We start from the raw sequence: 21,069 nt of genomic DNA, 5'->3' as shown, positions 1-21,069 counted from the left end.
ATGGCGCAACATCATCCTGATGTAGGTCAGGGTTTAAGGACCACAGCAGAGTCCTCAACACATGATTTGCACTTTTCACTTCTTCTGAAATGTTCTTCTTTGGTATTGTAGATCCATTGATTACAACTGGTAATATTAAGAAAACACATTCCTCCTGCTCACCAGCATGGGAAGAAGCTACACATGCATGTGCGCTCACATGCTTGCACATTTACTGTGTGTAGTGCAGTTAAGCAGAGTAATTAATCAACTTGATTGTATCCAAGAAAGATGGAAAGCGTAGCATTGTTATGGTTTCTTAGCATCAGAGACCATGGAAGCTAAGAACATTTTCCAGGAGAAACAGACTGGAGAGATTTTGAGGTAGGTTCATCTTTAGAACCAGGCTGCAGATGTGATAAACTAAAGCAGCCTTTCATAAGCACCATTTTTAGTTGATTAGGTAGTGTAGTTTGATTTTGGCATCCTGAAATAACACGAGATACTTTGCTCCATTTTCATTTCTATATATATTTATATGGCTCTGCTTTTTTGTTTCATTTGTTTTGGAGCCTTTGGAGTTCTTCTTTGACAACCCATTAAAGTTGTCAGGATTTTTTCTACATCATTGCCTTTAATTCTAGTCCTGCTCATTTTTTCTATCATATTCTCCTCTCCTCTCTGTCTCTCTTGCTGTTGTCTTTTTTTTTTCCCTTCCAGCTCTCTTGCTGCTTTGCTTTCTGATTCATTATTTGAAATAAAATTTGTCTCCCTATGATGAAGAATCACAGGCATGATTTACATGATATTTGCTTTCTTCAAATACAGACATTTATTCCAAATTGTGGGCAGGAGCTTCTGAGTAATGTGGTTTAAAAGTATCTGTTGAATCCCTGGGGTTTCAGCAGAACATTGATTACTACTCTGATAACGTTGTTCAAAGTTAAAAAGACTGTCAGTAATATAGAAAAGATAAGCAGGAAGACCATTCTGAATTTGATGTGAGGAGAAAGCACACTGGAACAAAATAAAATCCCTTAATAGCAAAGCCTTGTAAAAATAAACAAAGCTTAAAGCTGGGGGTGTATTTATTATGGCATGTGTTGCAGAAGCTCAACACTTAGATATTTTTACTCGTGATCTCTTGAATAAGTGGGAAATGTACCAATTAAATACTGTTTATGTATAATATAGACAGACAGATAGATAGATGTAAAATGTGTTGAGCAACAGGAGCTGTTTAAAATCATGTCCCTGAATTTGTTGCACTTAGATGGGACAAGATTTTCAGAAGTGATGCATAACCTTGAGCATCTATGTTTTCATGTCACAAAGGGACTCACGCTAAGCCCTTGCTGAAAAGTACATTCCCAGCTGGGCACACCAAAAGTGGAAGCACACTGAATCAGTAAAACTGTTAATTTTGCTTTAAAAGGAATTCTGATAGAGAAAATTCTCAGCCTCCTCACCTGGGGGCTTCTGATGCAGAAAGGTCAAGAAGATAAGGGGCTTTATAATGAGAAAACAAGACTAGTAGGAAGAATCGTTAACAGTATTAATTACTGCTCCTTCAATGGTGTCCATGGACGGGCTTGGCAGGATATGGGCAAAATGTTTCCAATTAATAATGTTATCAATGGGATAAATGGACAAGAAGGCTCTGCAGTATAGTCTTCATATGACTGCAGTGTAACTTGTCTGAAAACCCAAGTGAATTAATTGTAGAATGACTGCTTAATAGTAACAGAGCTGTTTTCATTAGATTGCATGGTAAGTCACATTTGCTAACTCATGATTGATAAGTTATTAATTTGTTGTTGAACACTGTCATTCCAGTCTCTGATGGGCTGAGGCAACAGAACATAGATGTTGAATGGTTAAAAATGTGAGGTGGCAGGAATTGCCTGTTTTTCATGATGGATCCGACAGAGACTATTAATACTTTCCTTTGCTACCATCCAGTCATTCTACTTCTATTCTGACACCCGTGAGTGCAACATATCCCTCCAAAAAGGATGGCTTGCACACTACCAAGTTAATAATACCAAGTTAATAATATCCTTAAACAAGGATTTAGGTTTTTTAATACTGAACAAAAAGAAGCACTGCAGTCTTTTGTTAATGTCCTAGCCCTGTCTCCCTGTGTGTTCAGGTTCTTGTATTTTATGTATAAAAATAAATGAACGGATATGCACTATGTTAAGCAACTTGTTGACTTAGTATTTTATAAACTGAACCATATATTAAACTAGGTATTCTTTTTCCTCACTGTACGTGAGGAAATATGGCAATATTTCCAGTAGCATTAGTGAGTGCAAGAATAGGCCAGAAAGCTGGTTTTGCTTGAATTAAATGAGGGTACAATAGATTATTCTTTCAAGAAGTTGGACCCTATTTAAAACATTTGTGTTTGGTTTTTTTTTTTTTATGAGCGCGCAACATGCAGTCATTGTTTGCATGAAAAGTGCACTAAAACTTGACTAAAATCGTTTATTGAGTCACTGAGGGACTGTACTAATGCCTTCATCTGTTAGGTTATGCAAAACGAAGGATTGTATCATTCAAGCTCAGTGCTCTGACACACAATGTAAATCTCTAACAGGGACTGTTCACTGCAATTAGGAAGCAGCAAGAGTTGTTTGAAATACAGAGACTCCATGTTAGTCTGGACTAAAAGCCTTCTAGCAAAGACAATGGGAAGCTTCCTTCAGAAACCAGATGGAGTCAGTAGCACTGTGGTTTTTCAGTTTCTCAGCAGATGGCCAGAAGGTCTCCAAAATCTAACTACAAAAGAAGAGCTCTAATTCTGCCATTTCAAAGGACTTGACTTGCCATTTCAAAGTTATGACTGCGACAAGGTTACAGCACAGCCTGAGAGCACCACAGAATCTACCGTGAGAGCTCCGCGCCCACTGGATACTTAAAACTATGCAAACAGAAAAGTCAAAGTTTATTAGACAGTTACAAGTTCAAAAATCATAGATCATGTGAAGATCACATGAAAATCACTTGACATCTAGAAGTAACTAGTATGGATGAGTTAATATACTCTCTGATTTCTGAACACTCAGATTTCTTTAGATACCTTCTCAGAAACTAAGTGAAAGCTGAGGTACTCATTCAGTGTCTTGGTTCTATCTTGATTTTAAGGAAAAATGCTGAACGTGTAACACTGATGAAAAAATTGTGATTTTTTTGTCACTAAGGATCAGAATGGATTTAAAGGCATGAAGTAGGCATTTGGATGGAATTTAGGTGCCTAAATCCAAAGCTGCAGTTTTGAATATTTTTGCTCTATTAAGATATTTATGTGAGGATTGCAAAAGCATTAGATCTGTGAGATACCAAGGTTTTAAATGACTTGCCAAAATTATATGTGGAGAATCAGTGGCTGAAGAAGACCTGGATATCCAGTTATATTTTATATGGAGAAGACAATGAACAAAATACAGAAACAGCCTTGGACCAGATCATGGACCAGAACATGGGTTTGACTCTTCCACTTAACAGACAGAACCTTGACTGTGATTTTTTTTTTTCTTCTTTCACTTATTCAGCCACTCCATTTCACTCTATTTCTTCCCTGCAAACTTCAGAAAAATGGACGGTACCACCATGCTCTCGTCACATAAGCTGTTACTACATTATAGTCTAACCTATTACCACATTAGTTAGTGGCTTTGTATTCTTTTGGGAGGTGGCAGCTGGTAGGTTTGAAACCCCCAGGTAACAAAGGACTTGTAGATCCTACATACATTTTTTATTTCTCTACTATCTACTCCAATTAAAAAAGAGTATGGCCATTGGTTCAGATCAGAAGTTCACATTTTCTTCATAGCATCTGGCTCTAGCTAGTTAATATCTACCATTATTACAAAGTCTACTTTATGCCTGGCTGGTTTGCCTCATCGTCAATTAGCATCCCATTGTGAAGTGTGCATCATCCTAACTCCAGAGAGGCTGTTTTCATGAAAACATCAAAAGTGATTATTCGTTACAACACCCTTCATAATTGTCAAATGTTGTATTTGTCATTTGATGCCAAATAACTGCGTAATGCTGAAAAGAGGCAAATAGCTATGCAATGATATGTTAAAAGATCTAAGTAGAAGAAATTGTTGTTACTTCAGAAAAAATACAAGCTATGGTATATTTTACTACTTCATTTTAACTGTAACTTAGCTTGATTATTCTCACATTAGTTACTGAAGTCATATTGAATTGACTGTACACTGGCAGACCTTGTTCAAATCTTAAGAGCTAATTTAGGAAATAATATTAAATGATAAAAATTGTCTAATAAAACATTTTGTTTTATAAGTTTACAAGTATTTCTATGATTTCTATTATTACTGTCTTTTGACATTGCCGGTAATTTGGATGATCACACTTGTAAAAAATTTTGAAGTATATAATTTCTTAAATGATATTTATTATGTTTTGTAAATGTTCCATTTAATGATGGCTTATTTACAATTGGGAACACATAATGGTGAGTCATTAAAAATCTATGCCCATTTTCTCTGAATTAGTTTCAGGAGTGATTTAGATCAATAAAGCAAAAAAAAATATTTATTTGATTAATTATAGAATAAACTGTCACTCGGCTACTGTAGCCCTTGCCATATACACAGCTTGATATATTTCACAGATGAAAGTATTTATCCCTGATTTACAGAGAGGGAAATTGAGGCATGGGTTGATGACTCAGACTTATGGAAACCAACACCATAAATGAAGGAATAAAAGCCTGTGTTCTTGTTCCATTGCTGGCACCCTGTCCTCTTCATCATCCTGATAGAAGCAACACCATCTAATGGGATTCCAGCTAAAGTTGTGGACAGCAGCTTATACCTGTGAGGCAGCACCGGGTCTGACCTCAGTCTAAATACCTAGGAACTTTTATGGATAGGATTGGATCTGGAGCTAAACTTAGAGACTTACATCTAACGTCCAGTTTCAGTGATAGGAAATACTAGAATCAGACTTGCAGCTGTGCCTCTTGGAAATGAGCTCTCGTTGATCTTCATTTCCATGGTTATCTTTAAGGCTTAGAGCTTCAAACACATTCATATGAATTTGTATGAATATTCACATTTGTATGAATGAGCCACGCAAAATTCATCCTATAAAGGTGTTATTCTGGGGGACCTTTTCTGATGCAGTATGCAGGAACAAGGGCAACATTACTTCTTGCTGAGAAGATAAAGAAAAATGGCTGATCCTTTGAAATACATTTTGCTAGAGAAGACATGATTAGTGGGACAGATTTTGAATAAATTCTATGTGTCTGTAGAAGAAATACTCTTCTAATGGAAAATATGCATACCCAGGGAAAACATTCTAAGCATGTGCAGCCAACGGAGTTACAGGGAGGCAGAGGAAGGAGGAAATTACTTGTAAAAGGATGAATGAAGTAAGATTATTTTGGAGATGAGAAATAGACCTACACAGTACTTTTCTTAGTATTTCCCAGGATATGTCCTGTGTTTTTCATTTTATTGGCTTAAGGGAAATGAATTTAGCTTTTATTTCCAGAATAGAAATCATGGCACAGAAGACAAATGCCCAGAGTAGGTAGCGCAAAAGAAAATGTCAGGGACCGAAGGCGTAATACTCATATCAGATTGCATTCATTTGTCTGAAGTGATGCTGGAATTCATTCATCCAGTTCAGCAAAACCCAAATCCTTGTCTTTCAGAGATGTAGTACAAGGCTTTTTTCAGACATGGTGAATGACATGAGGACGCATGATGGAAGAAGATCACCTTCATTGGCTTCATTTGGCTTGATTTCTTCAGTATCCTCTACATAATTGGTAGTCATGTCCATTGCTCATGACAGCAAGAAGTTGAAAGTGGATTTATGACTGATGTAATTAAAAAAGATAACATTAAAGAGAATTTGTTTATAGGATTACCTAGCAAATAAAAGTTGTGATTAATAGTTAAATATAGACCAAAGGAAGTCCTGCAAAGCCCTGAGGTCTCTGTATTACTGATACTTACTGGAAATGGGGCATTACTTTGTGTCCCTGCTGTTGTGCCTAGTGCATTCTGCCAGCATGCTAGTCCCATTCAGTGATGCCACATATATATATGTTGTGGGATCACTTAGATGCTTCAGATTTGAAAGATCAAAACTGTTACTGCTATTATTACTTTTATCGTTAATAGCCAATCCTAGAACGATTCAACACAGTTTGGAAAAAAATGAGCAGAGAGAAAATCTGGTTATGTTCTGAGTGCCCAGCTTTGGACTCTTCACAGTGGGTTCCTATTCAGTGATCTTTGTCCGAGTGTACAGGAAATCCTGAAGTAAGTGAATCTGTAACAAGCTGAAACTTTCTATTTGTAGATCTAGAGGAAAAATACAAGAAAAAGAAAATGAAACACCCATGCACAGTACAAGTGATGGATGTACTTTAAAAAAAAAAACAAAACAACCAAAACCCCGGCCACTTTATCGGCTTTTGGGTAAGTATCTCAGAGTGACTCAGATTAAAAAGATTAGGCATCTCAGATCCGTGGTTCATGAGTATTAATGGCTGCTGATGGTGCAGGCTGATATGCACACATTCTTGTCCCCTGAAAAATGATCCATAGTTAGGTGGCACTTGGCCATACCATAAAAGTTAAAATTACAGTCTAAGTTCTTTCCCCATGTGCGTGTAAGTAACAGTGTCTCTTCCTATTTGTGTTATCCAAACCTCACTCTCTCACTCACTTTCCAGATGTTTGGTGCATTGCTTCTTCAGCTAGCGCTCTGAAAAGAAGTCCGGCTTTTTTGAAATGCCTAGCGTGGCAGGCCTCTCAGAATTACCAGAACATAAGCACGGAATAATAATAATGATGATGTGAAGTCTGAAATAGTCCTGAAGCTTTTTGATCTCTTACTAAATGAGGATACAGCTGTAAATGAAATTGTCAGTTCCTTTTAGCATGGGCCAGGTTATACATAGCAAGTGAGCATTAGTTAACTGCTGCTTTTAGAAGTAAATTTATGACCGATTTCTGTTCACATTTCTGTTGTTGAGAGGTGTGTTTTTCAAGTATCTGTGCAGATTGCTGGAGAACATTTGATGTAAGTAGTAAAATGGATCAGAATACCATTTCTTCGAAGATAGATATGTAGTCCCTGGTTTCTTCTGAAGTAGCTTTGTGACTATAAAGCAGTTTTGCCAGCTGACAGACAACAGAAATGCTATCCTTTATAATTATTTTTCTCCCTTAGCTGTACAACATGGGTTAGGTAGCTGAAAACCCAGACCAGCTGTCCGTCTGACTTCCCAGGCTCTCTTTTTCATGCTGTTGAAAAGTTAAAAAAAGTATCTAGGTTTATCTTAAGTGAATTAATAAAATGTCTGCAGAGTTGAAATTTTTTGACAGGTTTCTTGCCACAATCTAATTGCAGCAAAATTGGAGTCAGTAGAATGACACTAAGAGAAGTTGGATAACAGTTCCCATTCTAGATACCTTCCTTTGGCCATCAGTAAAGGGATGAAGAATTCTTTACATTGGAGAAAAAGAAGTCCTTGTGTCAGAAATGATCTGTATTTAAGACATTGCGGCATAAGGGGAAAAGTTGAAAAAAAGGTCTCACAGAGCCTTCCCAGCAGCTTCAAGGCACTGAGAGTGGTGTGAAGGCTTTAAAGGCCCATCAGAGAAGCATAAATGCCTCCTCCACCTGCACTAGTCTGGTGGTTCTTTCCACAAGTTCCCCAAAAGGGAACACTCAGTTCTCCGCTGACTCCCTGCAGGGCATCCCTGGCATTATGCTGGTTTTGAGCTGTCACATTTGGCATAGAAATTGTGTCAGTTGGTGGAAAGAGATCAAGAAGAGACCAAGCATAATTTTTAGGCTCTTCCAATATATACCAGTCCCTTGAGTTTGTCTGACACGCAGTGCTGAGCAGCACAAAGATGATGTGTGTTTCTGCTATCATTCGACTGTCCTGTTTCTTTGGTAAGCATATCAGAATGAAGAATTGGGCTCAAAAGCTTTATGAGTGTCAGATGTGTGTGGCCAGTTGCAGGAAAAAAAAAAATTGACATCAGTGAAGGTAGAAACCGGGAAGTCCAGGCAAAATTCTGGAGTACAAAAGCTATGCTGCCAGACTGAAGTTGTGATGGCAGCTGCAGCTGGGATTTGTGTGGTACCCTACAAAACTCAGCATTGCACATAGGTTTGAGTTGAATTGGCCTTTATCCCACCTACTTGCAGTGTATAAACAGAACTTGATTTTACCCCTCAATTAGCAACTTGGCAATTGTATGTCCTTTCATTGAGAAGAGAGATAAAAGGCTTTGCTTGCAGCCCTGACCTCCATAGAAGAAGTATGCTTTTCTTAAGTCATTCAATAAATGTGGTAGTTTTTCACTTGGGAACAAATTTTTGTAGGTTCAGGAATTTGGGAATCCGTGAAATTCCATTTATGAGCAGGATTAGATGGTAATGATTTAATTGATGGGTAAGCATGTGGACAAACTATGCATACAAGATCTTTTCAATAGTTATATCTTTTCATGGAGCGACTCATTTTTGTAATTTAGGTCTCAGACAGTAATTACAAACCAGATGCTATTTTAGGCACAGTCTGCAGCACACCCATGGTACTTGTTTTGGAATTCAGAACAAACAAAAAACCACTGTTGGAGCACTTAAGGCAGAAAGAGGAGTTAAAGTCACTTAAGGTAATGTGGCATCATGCATAGATACATGAATTGCTATAAGAGTACGATATATATTATTATAATACTCTCTATCTGGATTCACTGTCATGGAGCATAACAGTGGTTTTGGTGGAATTATTTTTTTTAAGTTCCGTGTTTAATCTTCTGGGTCAAAAAGCTCAGTTTTCATTTGCAGACTGTGTTGCATAAAAATCACTGTATGTTGTTATTTGGGGGCTTGGAAGAGTCAGGGTGAATTGTTTCCTGATAAAAATTGAGCCTTGTGAAAGCCCTTCCTGTAATAGTATGTTAGGAGAGTCTGGGTAAGAGACGTAATGCAGCTTAGGAACAAGATAATGTCATGTTCTACCTCTGCTCCCCATGCTTCTGCCGTATTCGAAGCAGACTGCATTCTCTGGAGTAACGAAGGTTGTGTGGTAATCAGTTGTCTGTTAGACTGCTGCCTTGTTTGTTGAGGCGACGGGAAGGCTATGGTGTATCAGGCTGGGAATTCTCCAAAGAGAAAGGAGGGTCTCCTGGCTGAAGGCGGTAACTTGGGTGCTCTGTGCCTGCTTTTCCCGAAGAGTTCCTAAACAATGCTAAGCACATTATTTATGTTGCAGATTTCATGATTCATCACGCCTTGTATTCTGTCTATGTCCAGAGTGCTTTCCTTAGAGGGAGGATACTGAACTCTTAGCATAGTATCTGTGCTTGTGCAGAACTCTATTTTGAGAAAATAACCTGCTCCAAGATGCTTATTATTGCAACCCTACACCCTTAGTTTTTGAATTGGCACCTGAATGAATATGTTAATATTATTTTCTCTGTGCTCCTGCACTTCATATATGACATGGAGATGGTATACCAAGGTAGTTTCATCCTTCCTTTACAACAGGTCATTTTATACCTATTGCTTTGAGTACAGGACAAACAAAGTGAAATGTGTGTTCCGGAGAGCCATGTAGGAGAATTCTCTCAGAATGTGCTATAGAAATTTGTTATGAACTTGTTGTTTCTGCGCTGTTGAGGCTGATCATAGAGTCAGCTTATGTGGGATTGGCTTTAAATTTCTTTCCTTCTATTGGCTTACTCTACATGGGAAAGAATTGAGGGGAAGCTAATCCAACATGCCAGCTGCTAAGGAGATAGGAAGATTTTCTTCCACTCCTATATCTTGCTTGATTGTCATCCGCTGCTCTGAATGATGTAGAAAGAAACTACCAAGATGCATTTTTCTTTCTAGTAATATGTTTCTATCTGTAAAACACAGGACTAAATGACAGGAGATGTGAGCAAAGGTCTGATACTATATTTATGTTCTTACAGGAAACCTATTTAGGAGAGAAGGGCAGTGGTGGCTGTAAGCTGGTTTGATGTTTCTCATATTATACAGAAGCTATAGTTTTGTCCAGGGCAAAATAGACTCAGCCTTCCTGACTCAGGATTTCCCTAGTTCTGTTTTCCACAGCTTACTATGTACCCAAAGATTTCTCTGATCTACTTATGGGGTGTCCTCTTTGTATGGCATATGAGCATGCATATTGTACATATGTTGTTTCCATGCATGTTTTCAAGAAGTTATTCAGAAGGATATACCTAAAACGATGTGTAACGGGATCTTGACAGCAGAACAGAAAATCAGCTAATTCTTTTACTTCTGTGAGTAGCTAGCAATCATTAGTGCTGAATGCATGATGTTTTGCATTTCTCCCACATTTAAGAGCTGCTGACTTGTCTTACCCCCTGAAATGTGCTTTTTACTCAAGCATCCCAAATAAATAATGATTTAGAGATTTCAGGTTTTTTTTTGCTTTGCCTCATGTTATTAACCTTTTTGAAACAGATCTTAGAAGGTGCAGGATGTGGCAAAGGGGAAAGGAAATTAATATAGAGTAGTAAATCCAAATCTGCTTTCTTTAGAGGCGCTTTCTCTTAAAGACAGTAAACTAGAGGTTTGCTGTCCCTTTGGTTTAAATAAAATTTCCAGAAGGTGTTTCTCAATTAATTGTTGTTATTTGAGCTGTTGGATAGCATAAGTATTATGCCGGTTCACCTGAATCCTATGGTAATACCTCTTCTAAACACAGCTCTCTCGCCTGTCCATTTGCTCTCTGAGAGCAAATGTAACTGTGTTCCTGAACATTACTTTTGTCAGAATGCTCTGACATTTCAGGCTATGTTATGGCCTGAAGCATTTTATTAATGTACTTTTTAAAACTTCACATGTATTGACAAATGTTTGATGTCTTTAGGAACAGACATGAGTAGCTATTGATTTTGTGATTTGCTGTCACCTTGGATTTTGCAACATTCATCAAAAGTGCTTCAGGCCTGGCTATGGAGGAGCCTGCTACCGGAGGAAATGGCTTCCTGTCCTTTCTCACAGAGAGGATATTCAGCTCCAGTGTCATACTGAGAATTCGAACTTCCATTTGAATTACTATTAACTCATCAAATTTCAATGTGGCAATACCATGTTCTGACATTCTGTAGCAGCCCTTATGTCCCTACACTTTTGGTCTGTTACTTGAAGACACAATACACACCTTTCATAGCATGAAAATGCTATTTCTGTGAGGCAACAGCAGATGAAACATGAGTAAAGGTTGAAACAGCTCATTGCCAGCCTTGTCTGTTGGACCTGGTCTCACTGGGAAAACTGCAGGAGAAATCAACGTGTTTGAGGAAAGTTTTCTTATATATGAAGAACGAGAATAACTGAAGCCATCTGTCTAGTAAAAGTCACTGAGGGAAAGATGATGAGGGAAAGCTTTTGAGGAAAGAATAGGAGGAGAAGAAAAGGCAGATATCAGAAGTGGAAAAAAAGTAAAAACAGTAGACAATTAAAATGAAAATTCATGGGCACATATCTAGATGCAACTTAGATGTTATTTCTACTTGCAATGAAATTTCCAAGGCAAAGCATCTTAGATCTTGTCTAAAAAGCTCCAGACATTTTGAAGGTTTTGCTGAAATGTGCTGTTCTGCCTTAGCAGGGTTGATAGCAGAAAGGGGAGTGGGAGAGAACGGAACTCCAGTTCTCAGACAGATTGGAGGAAATGAAAAAGCGATTCAGCAGAGCCCCACACCCAAACCTAAAGATGCTCCTGATGAAAGGAAGGCATTTCTTTTTTGAGTAAGCTCAACCTATTATTTGGAAGTGTTTGGAACAATGAATTTTAATTTAAAGTGGATTTAAATTAAGAGTAGGAGGAAATAGCTTCCTGTCCTTTCTCACAGAGAGGATATTCAGCTCCAGTGTCATACTGAGAATTCGAACTTCCATTTGAATCCACTTTAACTTTTCATAGAATCATGGAGTCATAGAATTGTTTAGGTTGGAAAAGACCTTTAACATCAACAAGTACAACTGTTAACTAGCACTGCCAAGTCCACCACTAAACCATGTCCCTAAGCACCACGTCTACGCATCTTTTAAATACCTCCAGGGATGGTGACTCAACCACTTCCCTGGGCAGCCTGTTCCAATGCTTGACAACCCTTCTGGTGAAGAAATTTTTCCTCACGTCCAATCTAAACCTCCCCTGGCGCAACTTGAGGCCATTTCCTCTTGTCCTATCGCTTGTTACTCGGGAGAAGAGACCGACACCCACCTCGCTAGTAGTTCAAGTAGTATAGAAAGGGAAGAAGCCTTGGGACATTTACAAACAACTGGATAAAGGTGCAAGAAATGAATTAATTTGGGAAAATATGACAGAAAACCTTAGCTCCTGCTACAAATAGCAAGAAAACCATCCATAGCAGTAAAACGTTTGTTCCCAATTACCGTTGCTGGAACTGTGTGCCACTGAACAGAGCATAATCACCATCCCAGGTGTACAGTAGGTTTCTGCTACCTTTGATGCATAGTACCAATTTAGGGAGTCTTCTACCATTTATGATGGCCTAAACTGATTTTATTTATTGACTAAAAATGTACCTATGTTTCTAATTGGTACAGCCATAAGACTTACAGATGTTTGCAGTTCCTGTAGGTCCCAAATTCCTTTTCCATTAGATTTAAAAGATTTATTTATTTGTAATATATTAGTAATGAAATTCAAAATGAAGCAGAATATCTTTTAAAATTTATTTGAACTTCACAATTATGTATGTTGTTGCATGGCCTGCCTAAGCTAGAAGCTGGTGAGATTCCTCAAGGGTAACAGGAGAGGGGACCAGGGCCAGACTTAGCAAAGACTTTTTGAATTCTTAATATTCCTTTCCTGAAACATGTGGTATATATTAAAACACTTTGAACTGAAAGTAAAATGCCATTACGTTTGGAGAGCTGAGGTTTTGAAGTGAGGAAATACCAGTAGTATGATCAAAAGATTGTTTTCTGGAAGAAGGAAGAGGTATTTCTACTAGAACAGTAAATATTTGGAATTGAGTTTCAGTAAGGTACAAGAACTGGTTGATGAGTTTGGAATTGTTTTTTAAGCTAAGTTATGTGAATATTTATCAAATGTTATTTAGTGATTTGTTTTTTGATTTTATGTAGTGAACTCTCACCTTCTTAAAAAAAAAAAAAAAGGTGAAAGTCATTCAAAAGGTCCAAAATGGTTGCATTTTTAAAAGATGTTTTTTGAAATTGTATTTCATTTTGGAGTCCTAATGTAGCTAAACTCTATTAATCTATTGTTTTAAGAATGTTTTTGTGTCAGTTACCAGGATATAAATGATATGGTTATAGTAACATTCCAGAAACAGAATTCTGCCTGCTAAACTGAAAATTACAAAACTTGATAAAGGATCGCTATAGAATTTTGTTGTTATTATTAAGAATAATAACAACATTTTGTTTCCCCAACAAAAATATTTTTATTGACAGTTTTTCCTTTGGGTAAGGATCTAACACTAGCTGGCTTATTGACATTTCTCACACTTCTAAATGATTCTTTAATATCAAAGCTGCTTTAGTTAGGTTCTTAGAACCAGACTGTCTGTTCAGGCACATCTTACATTATGGAATATTTACAGATTTTCCTAGTTTTGCCTGTATTGGAACATAAATTCACTGAATGTTATTTGCAAGTTATTAAGTGGTTTAAGGCCATGACCTTTTGGATTGTGTGGTGGACCAGATTGAAGTGTGTGGTTAATTAATTTAGAAATGATAAATGCATAAGTATAGCCAGCAAATTATCTGATGCTGTTTAAATGGCAATATTAGGATACCCATCAGGGTGATAAAAACAGTGGCTTGAAATAGACTGTTCTTGTCGCTACGAAGGGGCAATTTCGGCTCTCAATTCTGAGTGTTGGAACTTCCTATTTGCTCAAGCCATGCAGGGCAAGGATTCAGCCCCGACCAATCTACTGATTTCTGTTTCAAGGCAGAGAGGTGTTTTTTCATTTTGCTTAGAATTTACACCACAAATCTTATAAAAATTTGCATGTTGCTTATATTAGAAACCTCTGTTAGGGCCCACCGTGACAATATTGTCAGACGTGAATGGAGTTAGTTTGTGGTACAAAACACTACGTGATTTCCTTCCCTGGAAAGGTTACTTTTGGAGTCACAAAGTTTGCCAACTTGATCATGTCTTTAGATGCAGAGGTTCGGCCCTGTTCTGCGTCTCTGCTACTTTCTGAGTTACTGATTTCTTACTGTAACAGCCCGTGTCTTCGGCTCTTCAAGGGACATCACTGCACTCGCACTCCTGTTCCATCACTTCAGGCACTTTTTAGAATTTGTTGCGTGTCCTCACTAGGCATTCCCCCGTGGAAAGTCATAGTCAACTGCTAGTAAAGCTCGTTATTAACAAGGTATCTCCCTTAATTTTCATCTCACTGGGTATTAGCTGTGCAGGATCACTAGGCTGCTCAGGTTTAACGTTATGTGGGATGTCTTATTTGCTATGGATTAGGCTTTTTCAATGAGGATTTTCATCCTTTCGTTTCTCACTTTCAGTTCATTAACAGGCTGTTGCAATCAGTCTTTCAGCTGTCCCAGTCTTAATGGCGTTTTGTTTCAAGTCTGTAGGCTACATATAAAGGCTTAAAGGATGATTCTGCTGGAAAAGTGTCTTGAAATGAGAGATGTGTGGGCTTGTTTTGACAGAGGAAAAGGCTTTTGCTTGCTTTTTAACAAAGAAATAGAAACATGCAAAACAATATTTTTGAAAGACATTAAAAACAATTTTTAAATTCATACACCTCCTCTGCTGTAGTGTAGTTTAGTTTATAGTGGCTTATGGGACAGAGAGGGATAACTAGCACTACATTTATTGCCAGGGACAAAATGCCTATACATGTGTCCCTTGTTAATGTTCCACCTCTCTTGTTCTCCTAGCATGCCAGCTGTCTGGAGCACCACTTCCTTTGCAGGTACCTGTCTGTAATGCAGAAAAACAGGAGTCTACGTAGAGCCTAAAGGTGTTACCATTATTAAGGATAATATCAACTTTGAAACTACAGGTGTGTTCTCATTTCTTTTCCATGTGTCTGTGATATCGAATAGTCCCAAGAAGAGAACAGAACTATATTAAATTCTTTCTTAGTTGCATGAAATTATTGTTTTGTGCCACATTTTGTATGTCAGTGGCCCTTTATTAACGCAGTATGTGCAAGTAGGCTAGATCTTCCAAATGAGAAGAGTCTGAGCTCATCCCTAAAGAGACAGAGAAACTTTTACTTAATTAGATGTCATGCACATGTAGAACCCTTGCTGACGGATATGGAAGTTCAGTTGCTGTGAAAAAAGACAAGAAAAAAATACAAGAATATCGCCTTTTTAGGTGCAGTTTGTATGGTCATACCAGATACATCTGTGTTCTCTTTTGCATTTGTTTCTGGGCTCTGCCAGGGGACCCCTGGGAATTTCCCTGAGCTACATGTCAGGTGTTGACAGGAGGATTGCTAATTTTGCTAGCCTGCCATGCTAAATACTAATTTTGGTAATTTAACACACTGTCACTTGGTAGAAGCTTCTTGATTGAAGCAAGTAGCTTCTTGATTTTCTTCTTAATATTAAGTATATATGAGATTCATGTTTGATATCTCTAAAAGTCTTTCTGTAATGATGATTGTGGCCATGGGACAAAGCAAGAGGAGGTTTCAAAACCCCCAAATTATGTTTGAGTGCTGTAAAGTAACTATCATGTTAACAGCTTTGTCTCGCTGGTTTCATTTATTTTATCAAAACACAACATCTATGGAGAAGAATTGAGTTAAAACATTTCCGAAGTGTTTGCTGTCTTTCTGAATAATGAATTGAACTTTAATATACTAAATACAAAATAGTAATAAGTTACAATTGCACAATTTCTTACAGAGTTTTTATTAAGATCAAAACTTATTTGTTCAGACTAGATTTATATAAATAAATCACGGTACATTTTTACCTGTGTTTAGAAGATTGTAATACATATTATAAAATTAAGAAATTTTTTGTCCCTCAAACCATCACTGCAAAAGGAATCATGCATTATTTCTACGAAACGAACAAAATGCCCACCTAATCGAGAGAGCCTTGATACAGGTATGGCTCTACTCTCCAAAATTAGATATGAAACATAGAGATACCAGGACTATTGAACAAGAAATAATAAAGCATAGTATAAAGTTCATGTGTCATTAAAACCAAAAGTATACCAAAACAACACACCTCTCTTCACGCACCTTTGCAATGGGTATTAAAAATGACAGCTGGCCAGCATGCAACTGAGTAAAACATTCCAGTTTTACAATGTCTACGTTTGAGCAAAAGAAGGAGGAACTAAAAAACCCAGACAAAACAAACAAACAAACAAACAGCCCGGATGCTTACAAGTCCTCATGTCATCTTCCCCTCTGTGCCACGTGTCCTGCCTTCGGTCAGCAGTTGAGGTATGTCCTGATGATACCTTTCCTGAATAGTATCCATCACGGCCATCTGGATTAGTGCACTTTATGGACCTTCAAGGAGATGGAGGTCCTTTCAGAGAACTGCAGGACCCTGGAGAACTTCCAGCTGTAGTTCCTTGCCCAACCCACTGTATTAGAAATTAACTGTAAATGCAGCTCTTGAAACTAGTCAGCCCTGAATGTGCAGTGCCCTTACAAGATAATTCACACCTTGCACAGCTTGGGTCACATATTGTAAGGCTGTCACTTCAGAACAGAATTATGGTTGCAAACAAGGCCTTGCACTAATCACAGCAAGATCCAAGGTGACACTGTTATGAAATCTGTCCTGCTGCCATTTTTCCCAGCACAGAGGGCTTCTATTAAATTCTACTGTATTGTGGATTACTTTCTCTACATGCTTTTTTCCTTGTAGATAAGAAAGCCATTGTTTTCTCACTTGATACTGAGATGTAATCATTTGACAATGCACTGTTCTAAAGGGAAGAAAGCATTTAATTGATGACACTTCAGATTGAGTCTCTGTTTTTTCACTTCTTTCTGTTCAAACAAAATGCATTAAAGTAAAGTAATTTCAGACAGATTTCTAACTGGGTCAAACAGAGTTTTCAACCAATTTCCAATCCTCTTTCTCCCTTCCTGTTTATTGTTTGTTACTTTTAAACTAAAAGAGAGTTTGCAGGGTTTTTTTTTCAATGGCAAATAGGTCCCCTCAGTGCTCTAATGTTGCCAAGTGATAAACATCTAAATATGTCTCTTGTACCTCTGACTTTGGGTGCTCATGTTAATATAGCTACGTATCATGTTTGGTGTTTAAAAACACACAAATGAAACGAAACCAAACCAAAAAAACAAAGAACAAAACCAACCAAAAAAACCCCAACAACTATCCCCTCAAGCCAAGAAGGGTGGACTGAAACAACCTCTTATTTTTCATTCTTTTGTGTTGCCCTTTGCTGTTGTTTCACTTTGGATTGAACCAGCCGTTCCCTTACTGGTAGTAAAATTGGACCTCTATGTAACAAATTTCTCATATGTACTGCTTTGCTGTTTTATGGATCTGCTGGCATAGGAAGCTGAAGTGTGTATTGACTGGTAGGAATGGTTTGAGCACTGGGTCTTTCACACTACATTTGCTTTCTGTTCTGGTAGCTTCTGCAGATTGAGATGCATGTGTGTTTGTCCACTGCCAGGATTATTTACAGGGAAAAATGAAACAAAAGAGAATGGAAATGTTTTCAATGTCTTGTGATTTCAGTGGAAACAGATAAATATTTGAGCACTCAACTGCAGAAGGGTTGTGCTGTGAGTATTTTGGCATGGGAATATCACACAACTGCCCATTATACTCTGCCTCAGTGTCAGTAGCTTGGAAGGCTTTCCCATTGACACTCACTGCTTTTTCATAAAACAACACCTGAAATGGTGGCTTCTTATGGAAAACTAAAAGTAACAGTTTAATAGCACATCGTTAATGAGTGAAGCGGGATTAAAATCTTGCCGAGATGCATTTCTAAGGGATTTCCTTTTCTATTTTAGAATTACGATACTTGTCATACAGTGTAATTATGCATTCACAAGAAAGAAAAAAAATGAGGGTTGCAGACTCAAATTACTCTTGTGAGCCTTCTACTGATTTACCTCTGAGAATCATAGTTCAGACAAGAAAGACTGAACAGTATTGGGATCATAGTTTTCTCTGGGTTTCCAGGTGATTTTGTAGCAGTAGATCCTCTGTTCGTTCCAGTGTGCTGTTGTATTACTGTACTACAGTCCAAAGACAGCAGCAGTGCACTGGCCCACCAGAACCATAACATGAAAATATTTCAGGTCTAGGGAACAGCATTGGTCAAGTGGAATATAAAGGTGAAGAGTGAAGTATCCAAATATAGAAAATAGCTATCATTCCATATATGCACTGCTGTGATAAAGCAGATATTTGTAAAAAGCACATAGTAATGCCACAGCCTGAGTAACAGTTTGCAAGTCATGAGTCAGCAAGAATTAGGAGAATGTAATAAAAAATTAGGTTTTCTTCCTCATCCCTAAGCTTTTGAGGTGTGCTGGATTCCACTTTAAATGCTCACTGAACACAGATTTCTTTTTTTTTTTAATAGAACTGTGTTCAAAGTCATTCTTTTGATGCTAGACCCTTGAGCATTAAATAAACTGAGTATGGTAATAAAATAAAGAACACTGGGCAATTATAATGACACTACTTTTCAGTTGATGCCCCTTTGAGTTGCTAGAGACAAATCTTAGAAAGGCTTCTGCACTCTTCCATGGACCCAAAATGAGCCTGCTGCATGGGTGTTTTCCTTTTTACAGAAGCTACTGTTGCTAACATTGCAGTGGGAGAGCGTGCGGCTGCTTGCTCTGCATTCCAGGCAGGGACGCATGTGTAATGATTTGTCCAGGAAATCAAAGAACTCTACTCCAAAGGAACAGGTCCTCCTTCTTTGCTCATGCACATCTCCTGATGTTGACTCCCGGGAGACGGGCCTGAGTAAAGAGTGCAGGATTTTGCCTGAAGTGAGGATCATGCACGAACAGATATGAACATTGTATTGTATCACTGGCCTGCTGATAGAAAGCTTCTGTTGAAAGTGTAGTGAAATAGTTTTGCCAGGGCAACTTTATACCTGTATTTTTCGTTCTTCTGGAAATGCCCAGTTACCCATCTGAAATTTTGCTTGGGCAGGTTTTGAAGAGTTGTTTAGTTTGCCAGGCGTATCCTTGTATGTGGTAGCTGTATTCTCCATAGCATGGCATGAGATTTTTTAAAACCACTGTACTTACAGGACTTCTGCTTTATAGCTGCAGCACACATTTACAACACATCCAAGATTTCCTGCAAGTGCCAAGCTGTGCTTTACCCATTAGCAATTCTGATTTTCTGGAAGATCCTCAATTGATCGGTTATAAGACTAATTTTTCAGATTTTGGATCAAAATTTCAAATATGTTCTTCAATCTGTGCATGAATATTTGTGTCAGCAAAACTGGAAACCAAAATGCTTGGTGAGCATTCAACACATACAAGATATGAAGCAATGTGTGTGTACATAAACTTATCTGAACTATATATAAAGACAAGGGCTCCCTATGTGTAAGTATGTAGCAGACAACTAGATGGTATAAAATACCCATACTTTGCATTTGCATTTTTAAAATAAAAATCCCCATGTAAAAACCTGAATCAAGTTCTCTCTAGAAAAGTTTGAAGGAAGAGAGAAGTCCATGCATGGCTAAATAAGCGGCAAAAGTTTATCCCAGGGGCCCTTGTTCCGGGGCATAGATTTCAGCATGTGAGAGAGTTCAGTGCTTTGATTTTTTTTTTTTTTAATGGTCAGAATTTGTCAGCATTTACAATACACCATCATGTAAGATAGCCCTGTTAATTCTACTACAAATAATAAAGAAAGACTTCACAGGCACTGTATATTTGGAACAGCATTTTAAAATGACATTGGGGGTGTGTGTGTGCACATACACGCACATGTGTGCGCTCCTGTGTATGATAGAGTAGAGCTGCCTGTGATACGCTTCCAAATTTTTGCAGTGACATGGACACAACTAAGAAACATTGATTGGAAAATCATCTACAGAGGTTGAGGACTAACAGCCTCCATGTTATACAGATGGTTATCTTCTTTCTAAAAGAACATACTGTCATTACAAATAACATATGTATCTTGTTCTCACCCAAAAGAACTTTTTTTCAGCTTTTCAGATTTGAAGGATTTCTGCAAAGAACATTATTAATTTGTTTTCTTGTAAGGTGGAAGGAGGCACCAAGTGAGACTGAGGACGCAACTTGTCATCAAAAAATAAATGTCTGATGGCAATCATTCTTGAAAAAAAAAATTTAGAAAGCTATCCATTCACAATGCTGCACCTTTTTTGCAAATACAAGAACCATATTTGTTGCTGCTTCCCATATTTGTTGGTTTCCATTGCTATCATGTTGCTTGTAAAACCTGGGTTATTCTAATGAACAGAAACTATGACTTGAATTTGGGTAATGCTTACAACCATACAAATAATCTATCAGTAACAATAGTGTCAGCTGGAGAATTAATGCTACAAGTGGATAACATTACACTACTTGAAACCAATAGCTCTTCACACAGTAGAAGACTGAGGGTCCTATTCAGCAAATATTCAGGGTCCTATGGCTGTGGCCACAGAGGTTCCAGAAGCTCTCGCTGAGTCTAATCCTGATTCAGGAACCAAAATGATATGCTGTGTATATATTTCTCTGCACAGCCTGGATGCGCTGGACACCCTCCCCCACTTGATTCCTGGGAAGGAAAAAAATATGTCTCTGTTTAGCTCAGTGACATGAAAAGCAATCCACAGTAATGAAATCTAAAGAAGTTAGCCAGGCATGTATGAAAAGAACAGGATGCCTGTAAAAAGGGAAGAGCTGTCAAAACCTAATTGTGGGCTCTGGCTGCAGTAAAATTTATCAAAGAGGGAAGACAGGTTGGATATAAGGATGTAGACAACTTCTGCTAAGAGACACTTCTCGTATTCTGGAAAATACTAACCGTTACACTACT

The 21,069-nt window shown here is 37.9% G+C and overlaps 1 protein-coding gene across 3 annotated transcripts in view; it reads right to left on the bottom strand.

Annotated features, from left to right (window-relative positions):
• Nucleotides 1–15,932: 15,932 nt before the first annotated feature.
• Nucleotides 15,933–21,069, bottom strand: part of LOC143163145 (synaptotagmin-9) — a 72,282-nt gene continuing 67,145 nt past the window's right edge. The window contains exon 7 of one of the 3 annotated variants that reach the window (XM_076343927.1): nucleotides 15,933–20,808. In XM_076343927.1, coding sequence (XP_076200042.1) covers nucleotides 20,719–20,808 — 90 coding nt within the window. In that variant the 3' untranslated portion in view covers nucleotides 15,933–20,718. The remainder of the gene's footprint in view (nucleotides 20,809–21,069) is intronic. The other 2 variants (XM_076343928.1, XM_076343926.1) reach the window with 2 other exon arrangements.

The sequence above is a fragment of the Aptenodytes patagonicus genome, chromosome 7, assembly GCF_965638725.1.
Source record: "Aptenodytes patagonicus chromosome 7, bAptPat1.pri.cur, whole genome shotgun sequence".
In the NCBI taxonomy this organism is placed as follows: Eukaryota; Metazoa; Chordata; class Aves; order Sphenisciformes; family Spheniscidae; genus Aptenodytes; species Aptenodytes patagonicus.
The sequence above is the reverse complement of the archived record's forward strand: the minus strand, read 5'-3'. Positions and strand labels throughout refer to the sequence as shown.